At 41.1% G+C, this 9370-nt stretch overlaps 1 protein-coding gene across 3 annotated transcripts in view; it reads left to right on the top strand.

Annotated features, from left to right (window-relative positions):
* The window catches only part of stat4 (signal transducer and activator of transcription 4), a 40124-nt gene extending 31397 nt beyond the window's left edge, over nucleotides 1–8727 (top strand). For all 3 annotated transcript variants that reach the window (XM_014163961.3, NM_001173670.1, XM_014163960.3), the window contains 5 exons: nucleotides 257–393; nucleotides 762–953; nucleotides 7032–7077; nucleotides 7270–7369; nucleotides 8292–8727. In XM_014163961.3, coding sequence (XP_014019436.3) covers nucleotides 257–393; nucleotides 762–953; nucleotides 7032–7077; nucleotides 7270–7369; nucleotides 8292–8315 — 499 coding nt within the window. In that variant the 3' untranslated portion in view covers nucleotides 8316–8727. The remainder of the gene's footprint in view (nucleotides 1–256; nucleotides 394–761; nucleotides 954–7031; nucleotides 7078–7269; nucleotides 7370–8291) is intronic.
* Nucleotides 8728–9370: the final 643 nt, after the last annotated feature.

The following is a 9370-nucleotide window of genomic DNA, read 5'->3' as shown; positions in this document are numbered from 1 at the left end:
TGTGGACACTCCTCTGCTTTGTGTACCCCACTGCTGATCCTTAAGCTACCTTTTGCTAAACTACAGTGTTCAGTACAATTTCATGTCAGTTGTGAATCATTAGGTTCAGTTCCATTTTGAATGAATTTAATGGACTGGATTGATCTATTCACTACTCAGGGCTTTAGACCACAGTGTACTGTTAAATCAGTGGGTGTAAAATAAATAATGTAAAGGTGCTGTAACTGATGGTGTGTTTTGGGTGTGCTTCCTTCAGCTGCATCATGGGTTTTGTCAGTAAGGAGACTGAGAGGGCCCGTCTGAAGGACAAGGAGCCTGGGACTTTCCTGCTGCGCTTCAGCGAGAGCCACCTGGGTGGGATCACCTTCACCTGGGTGGAGCAGTCCGATAGTGGTGAGGCCTGCTCGGCTATAAATTACTGTGGTGTCGTGAAATAATTATCTTCACTATTTGGAATTTTTGCATCTGCTCTTGAGCCAAAGGGGGACCCCTACATGGAGAGAAAAATTGTCCAGAAGTTACCTGATTAGACATAAAGGGTCACACCTCCCCACACCCATTAGTAAAATCATATTGTTTGCCCAAAACTAGTGATTTGTTTGGTTTCATAAGATAATAAATTGATTCATATTTTATCTGAACCATGCAGTCAACATTGAAATCCACAAAACAATTAGCATCTAAACTTCCACAATGTCTTTAACATTGATTCTGTAAACATTTAACTCTGATTGGCGCTTTGGTTGTGTTTGTGTCAACAGGAGAGGCCAAGTTCATCTCGGTGGAGCCGTACACCAAATCACGCCTCAGCGCTCTCCCGTTTGCCGACATTATCCGAGACTACAAGGTCATCACAGACGGAGAGGTCCCTGAGAACCCACTAAAGTTCCTCTACCCAGACATCCCCAAAGACGAGGCCTTCGGACGACTTTACAACAGCCAGCAGAACAAAGGCAAGATGTCTGCCAAGACATGTTTATGATGGAGAGGGTTTTGGTTTGTACTGTATATAAAATAATTCTGACCACCTAGGTTCCAGCAACTTCTCTGTGAGTGAGAGTAAGTATGTTATGGGATTGCATCATTTTCTACTCATTGTTAGGTGGTGATGTGTTTTTAACTGTGTGTTACCTAGTTACTGGGAATTGGTGTGCAACATGCAATTATCGCTCATAAACAACCCAGCAAACTAGGAACATTCCCAGCACAATAGCTAAGATTCACATGAAGTTCTAATTAAGGTTTTATCTAACATTAGGATAATAACAACCCCAAAATATTCAAAGATTGTTTTTGATAAGAAAATGTATTTTTTCTTTTTTTTTTTTGAACTATCCTTGGAATGTTCTCCTAACATTCAATAAAATGTTGCGCACAACATCTTTAACAAACACCTCAGAACATTCCTCAAATGTTGTCATTAGGTTTCCAAGTAATGTAATAACACCATGTACCAGTAATGTTTTTAGAACATACTGTCGCAGCAAAATGGGAGAGCAATAGAATTGGTTCTGAGAAAACATTATGGAAACGTTCTGCTAATGTTGATGGAGATGTTATTAAGAACTCCCATAACAACAAGCAGGGAATATTCCCACAATGCTCTCCTAAAGTTATAGTTTCACGTTATGGCATGATTGTTCCAATAACGTTCCCTAAACGTTCTTCAGCAATCATGTCTGGATTCAATTAACCTCTCTAGGGTAGGTGGCACCAAATCGTCCCACCTACGTAACAGCCAGTGGAATCCCGTGGCGCGTTATTCAAAAACCTCAAAAATGCAAAAACTTCAATTTTTCAAACATATGACTATTTTACACCATTTTAAAGACAAGACTCTCGTTAATCTAACCACACTGTCCGATTTCAAAAAGGCTTTACAACGAAAGCAAAACATTAGATTATGTCAGGAGAGTACCCAGCCAGAAATAATCAGACACCCATTTTTCAAGCTAGCATATAATGTCACATAAACCCAAACCACAGCTAAATGCAGCACTAACCTTTGATGATCTTCATCAGATGACACACCTAGGACATTATGTTATACAATACATGCATGTTTTGTTCAATCAAGTTCATATTTATATCAAAAACCATCTTTTTACATTAGCATGTGACTAGCATGTGACTAGCATTCCCACCGAACACTGCCGGTGAATTTACTAAATTACTCACGATAAACGTTCACAAAAAGCATAACAATTATTTTAAGAATTATAGATACAGAACTCCTCTATGCACTCGATATGTCCGATTTTAAAATAGCTTCTCGGTGAAAGCACATTTTGCAATATTCTCAGTAGATAGCCCGGCATCACAGGGCTAGCTATTTAAACACCCAGCAAGTTTAGCACTCACCAAAGTCAGATTTACTATAAGAAAAATGTTATTACCTTTGCTGTCTTCGTCAGAATGCACTCCCAGGACTTCTACTTCAATAACAAATGTTGGTTTGGTTCAAAATAATCCATAGTTATATCCAAACAGCGGCGTTTTGTTCGTGCGTTCAAGACACTATCCGAAAGGGTAAATAAGGGTGACGAGCATGGCGCAATTCGTGACAAAACATTTCTAAATATTCCATTACCGTACTTCGAAGCATGTCAACCGCTGTTTAAAATCAATTTTTATGCCATTTTTCTCATAAAAAAGCGATAATATTCCGACCGGGAATCTGCGTTTAGGTAAGCAGACGAAAGAAAATAAAGCATTCGGTCGACTCGGGCACGCACCTAAGCCCATAGTACTCTGATCGGCCACTGGCCAAAAGCGATAATGTGTTTCAGCCAGAGGCTGCCTCGATATCGTTCAGCTTTTTCCCGGGCTCTGAGAGCCTATGGGAGCCGTAGGAAGTGTCACGTTAGAGCAAAGATCCTCAGTCTTCAATAAAAAGAGCCAAGATGAAACACAACTTGTCAGACAGGCCACTTCCTGCATGGAATCTTCTCAGGTTTTGGCCTGCCATTTGAGTTCTGTTATACTCACAGACACCATTCAAACAGTTTTAGAAACTTTAGGGTGTTTTCTATCCAAAGCCAATAATTATATGCATATTCTAGTTACTGGGCAGGAGTAGTAACCAGATTAAATCGGGTACGTTTTTTATCCGGCCGTGTCAATACTGCCCCCTAGCCCTAACAGGTTAAATTGCTTCTGAGAAAACAACATTACTGGAACGTTTCGCTAACATTAATGGAGATGTCATCCGAGACACCTTCCCAGGTATAGGATCTTGAATTGACCAGTTTCTCACAGCAGGAAAATAATCCTGCAGCAAAAATAAATGTGAATTACTTTGTGGATTATAATTAATACATTTTAGTATAGATTGATAAAAAATTTTTTTTGGCAAATCAAGTCTGACATTTTAAAGTTGAAATTACAAACGTTGGAAGCATTTTTAAACCTCAAGTACATTTCAAGTTTTCATTTCCTGTGGCACAGGAACATTTATCCAGCAACCGGGTGGTCAAATTAAGATCCTGTATAGGCCTAACAACCAATTATGTGTATTGATAACAACCAGCAGCCCAGCAAACTGGGAACCTTCCCACAACATCAGCTAACATTCCCATTAAATTCTAGTTAGGGTTTGAGCTATCATTAGGATGATAACATCCCACAAACATTGAAAGAATGTTTTTGATCACCAAATATGTTTTCTAAAAACATTTTGAAATTAATTATCCTTGTAATGTTCTCCTAACATTCACTAAAATGTTCTTCACAATATCTGTAGAAACTACCACAGAACATTCCCCTAAGGTTCTCATTAGGTTGCCAGGGAATGTAACCCAATGTTCCGGTCATATTCATAGAATATACTACCGCAACAAAATGTGGGAGCAATAGAAGTGGTTCTGAAGAAACATTACAGGAACGTTCTGCTAATGTTGATGGATATGTTATTCAAAACACCAACAAGCATGGAATATTGCTACAATGGTCTCATAAAGTTACAGTGTGACATTATGACATGTTGGTTCTACTAACTTTCCCTGAACATACTTCGGCAATAAAATGTTGGTGCAATAGAAGTTGTTCAAAGAAACATTCCTGGAATATTCAGTTAATGTTGATGGATTGTCATGTGATTCCGAATAATTTCCATATGTGTTTCCACATGAGTTGTACAACTAATTTCCTCAACAGTAAGATAACACGAACACATGAAAGAAACCTCCATGGTGTAACGTATATGCCGGGAGTCAGAAAGCAAGTGCAGATGGTGAGTTTAATAATAATCGGAACATTTAACAATATAACAATTACGAGTAATGTATAGACATGAAACACATAAACTGACTGGGGAAAGAACCTAAGGGAGTGCCAGATATAGGGGAGGTAATAAGTGAGGTAATGGAGTCCAGGTGTGCCTAATGATGACGTGCTGGTGCGCGTAATGATTAATGCCGGGTGTGCGTAATGATGGATCCCAGGACCGGTGGCTAGTATACCAGGGAAGGCGAATGCAGGAGGGGAGGAGCGGGAATAGGCGTACAGTATTCCTCCTCCCCCTTCAGCCACAGGACAACGCCGACCAGAGGGATGGCCTAGAGGATGAGGAGGGGGCCGGTCCGGGCAGTGAAGGTGGAAATCACGGATGATGTTGGGATCCAGAATATCCTCTGGGCCATACCCCTCCCAGTCCACCAGGTACTGGAGCCAACCCCCACGACGTTGGGAGTCTAGTAGAGATCTGACGGCATAGTCCAGGGGGGTGTCATGGGGGACAGCATCAGCTAGGGGACCAGGAACCACCGGCCTGAGAATGGAGACATAAAAAGGTGAGATACGCTAGTCACTGGGAAGCTGTAACCTATACGTCACGTCATTGACCCTCCGGAGAACCTTGAACGGCCCCACAAACCGGAGACTCAGCTTCTTGCAGGGCAGGCGGAGTGGGAGGTTCCTGGTAAAAAGCCAGACACGATCTCCAGGGTGGTACACAGGGGTCTCACTGTGGTGGCGGTCTGCCTGCTCCTTTTGATGGTGGACGGCACGCTGGAGTCTCACGCGAGCGTCGCTCCACACTTCTTCTACGCACCTGAACCACTCATCAACCGCAGGAGCTTCGGTCTGGTCTGGGGTCCACGGAGCCAGGGCCGGCTGAAAACCCAGAACACACTAGAAGGGGGTCAACCCAGTGGAGGAGTGACATAGCAAGTTCTGGGCGTACTCCACCCATGGAAGGAATCGAGCCCACTCTCCCTGCCGATCCTGACAGTGACTCCTCAGGAACTTCCCCAGCTCCTGGTTCATCCTCTCCACCTGCCCGTTGGACTGAGGCCTATACCCAGAAGTGAGGCTGATCGTGACCTCAAGCTTCTCCATAAAGGCTCTCCATACCCTGGGGGGTAGTGCGAGAAATACCTTGTGGCCAGCATCCCTGAGTCGCCTCTTCATTGTTGACGTTGAGACTGGTGTTTTGCTGGTACTATTTAATGAAGCTGCCAGTTGAGGACTTGTGAGGCATCTGTTTCTCAAACTAGACACTAATGTACTTGTCCTCTTGCTCAGTTGTGCACCAGGGCCTCCCACTCCTCTTTCTATTCTGGTCAGAGCCAGTTTGCACTGTTCTGTGAAGGGAGTAGTACACAGCGTTGTACAAGATCTTCAGTTTCTTGGCAATTTCTCATTTCGCCTTCATTTCTCAGAACAAGAATAGACTGATGAGTTTCAGATGAAAGTTATTTGTTTCTGGCGATTTGGAGCCTGTAAACTGTTGTTCTAATTAAAGAAGCAATACAACTGGCCTTCCACAATTGCTGATGCTCCAGATACTCAACTAGTCTAAAGAAGGCCGGTTTTATTGCTTCTTTAATCAGGACAACAGTTTTCAGCTGTGCTAACATAATTGCAAAAGGGTTTTCTAATGATCAATAAGCCTTGTAAAATGATAAACTTGGATTAGCTAACACAACGTGCCATTGGAACACAGGAGTGATTGTTGCTGATAATGGGCCTCTGTACGCCTATGTAGATATTCCATAAAAAAAACAGCCGTTTCCAGCTACAATAGTCATTTACAACATTAAAAATGTCTATACTGTATTTCTGATCAATTTGATGTTATTTTAATGGACAAAAAAAATAGCTTTTCTTTAAAAAACAAGGACATTTCTAAGTGACAACAAACTTTTGAACGGTAGTGTAGTCGGAAAGCAAGTCGGAAAGTTGGAAAGCAAGTGCAGGTGGTGAGTTTAATAATAATCAGAACATTGAACAATATAACAAACACGAGTAGTGTGTAGACATGAAACACATAAACAATACTGACTGGGGAAAGAACCTAAGGGAGTGCCAGATATAAGGGAGGTAATAAGTGAGGTAATGAAGTCCAGGTAAGCCTGCAGGTGTGCGTAATGATGGATCCCAGGACTGGTGGTTATTATACCGGCGACGTCGAACGCCGGAGGGCAGGAGCGAGAGTAGACGTGACACTTGGACTGTTCAAAACTTAATTTTATCATTCTGGGAAAATACGAATACAATTCAAAGAACGTTGAGGGGATGTTTTGTGCACCCTGATACAAACATTCTAAGAATATCATCACAATTGGACAGATTTTGTGTTTTGGGAACCTATCTCTTGTCATATCCCGACATTGTTCCCACAACCTAAAGAAATTTGTTAGGAACTTTGAAAGAATGTAAAAAATGTGGTTCTTGTAACATCAAGTGAATATTTTTTGCACCCTAAAAGAAACATTGTATAATCATCCGCACAACTGGTACGTTTTTGTGATTTGGGAACATATATTTTGTGATGTCCCCACAATGTTCCCACCAGACTGTTCCCACAACCTAATGAAACATTCTGGGAACCTTTTAAAGAAAAGACTAAATGTGTTCTGGGAATGTTCTTCCAACGCCAGGGGAATGTTTTATACAAACATTGTATAATCATCAGCACAACTGGACAATCAAATGTTCTGGAACTGGGAAGCAGGGTTGATATTGCCAACAATTTGAATGGTTGTTTACTAACATGCCCATAATCTCCTATTTTTTGTATCTTCTTGCAGTGTTTCCATACATACCATCTATGCTGATCCCCATCTCAACTTTGCAGTGAGTACTTAAGTTTAAGTTTGTTAAAACCTTATAATCTGTGCATACCAGGAGTTGAATGCAGACCTGCGCCGAAGATGTGTATCCGAAATATTAGGCTATGTTAGATATCCTTTGTTTCTATAGTCTAAACCATTCCCTTGACTTATATCTCTCTCTCTTTCTCTCCACTGCTGCCGCCCCCGCCCTTAGAACCACACCTCCCCCCTGCTCCTCCCCAGAACCCCCCATGTCCCCTGGGATGTTTGACATGCTCACCCAGCACCTCAGCCCCTTGGAGATTGAGACTGCCGTGAGTACAGTAACCGCCCTATCTTAAACAGACACACTGCAGCTAGCCTAGTCCCAAACTGTAGGCCTATCTAATGTAGCCAACTCTTCCATCATTGCAGATACACAGTTGCCTCTCTAAGCCAGTAGGTGGTATACAATAACCTTTGTCTCAATTTTGGTGATAATACAAGAAATGCATTTTCAACTCTGTTACACTTGTATGAGTGGAGGCTCCTCAGAGGAGGAAGCCGAACAAAACGGGGCTAAACCTACCTGAATTTGTCCAATACAAACTCTTGTCTGCAACTGTTTGGACTAGTGTTTACACCCTAGATCAGCTAGAGTGTGCAAGGCGGTATTGAATGTGTCACTGTCTGCCACCTTGAATACTCCAATTTGTCTTTCGACCTGTGCACCGACGTTTTAAACTTTCATTCATAGGCTAGGTTGTAGCAACCTCATGATGGGTATAGGGAAAATTTGAGCGTCATGTAGTAGCCTAAGCCTATTGATGTTACATCGAGCTTTGGTGAATGGAATATGAATGACAGTCATCCAATATGCTGTAATAGAAATAAGGCCATGCGCATAAAAAAGCTTAAACAGCACTGACCACAACTGACTTGGTGTATGGTGTATAGTAATGATAGAAGAGTTGGCTATAGAACACGTCATGTACAGGTTGGGACAAGGCTACACCGCGGCAAGGTATTAAAACTCTCTGGAGATGAACTAGGTTCAGAAGCCTAGGTTGACTTTATCTCTGCTCTGGCTTTGACCTTAAATATGGCTTTTAAGATGATGTTCCTTTGTAAAATAATTGAGTCATCGTGAAGACTCCTTGTAATTCTCTGTGGTGATTGGACTGAACCTGCAGAAACAATATTTATATTGTAGTTGCATTGGCGTCTGCTATTATGGGCATTGTTTGACTTTTACAGATGAGATCTCCGTACTCCGAGTAACACAAGATGACCTGCAGAGTATGCCAAGTAACTCACTCTTCTCCGACTAGTGGCCAACAATCTCTACTGAATCCCTGTACAAGTGTAATTTTCTCTTACATCTGACCACAATACATTGCTCTTCTACCCAACTGTTAGTATTGTCTTTGAGCCCTTTGTCATGAATACAAAGGTATAATATTATGTTTTGAGCATAAAGTAGATATTACATGCAGTGGTACATCCAGCTTGTTATATCACTACTCATAAATTGACATCTTTATTACTTCTGTGTAAGCACAGTATTGCTTTCTGTTTGTGTCTGCGTGCACAAGTAATGTTAGTATGTTATTTTATATATATATATAGTGTCTTATGCCCTGCTATCAAGAACAAGTTTTGTACAAATAATAAATGTTTATTATCGCTTTAATCACTTATTGTGTTTTCATTAGTTTACCAATTTGATATTTTTGCACTTAGAGCCCAAGGTGTAATGGTCACATTTTCATTGACGTGCCTTTCCACCAGAAAAAGGGTTAAACAAAATATGATTTCCCCCTTTCAACTGTCTTTACTACTGAGTAATAGTATACCTGTAGGTAATAATAATAAATAATAATTTATTAAACTTTTATAGTGCTATTCATTACATGATAGTAGGGTTGAATAGTGGGAACCCGGTTAATGAGATTTATCCACTCCCTTTTCCCGGGATAAATAACTGCGAGAAACCAGTACATTTTTATACATTTTTTATATGAACAGCATGGTGTGAAATGGAACTGTTAAATGATATGCGATGACAGACAGCAAATCTCAGTATGATACACAGTTCACAATGCATGTAGAGCTATCATCTCATCATGATCACCATGATCACTTTTTTCTTGTCACAGGTAGGCCTACATTTGCCGCAGCGTAGCCTATGACACAGTAATATAAAGGCCGAAAGCGCGTCAAATTTACCGATCTCCATCTGGCTTTCAGGGGTCACCTTGTTTTTGAATTGAAAATATTAATATTTGTTTAATTGCAGCTGCAGAGTTTTAAAACAGCCTGTCACTCAAATATCT

The sequence above is a fragment of the Salmo salar genome, chromosome 21 (assembly GCF_965601325.2).
Source record: "Salmo salar chromosome 21, fSalSal1, whole genome shotgun sequence".
Taxonomy (NCBI): Eukaryota; Metazoa; Chordata; class Actinopteri; order Salmoniformes; family Salmonidae; genus Salmo; species Salmo salar.
This window is presented reverse-complemented; position numbering and strand designations above follow the sequence as displayed.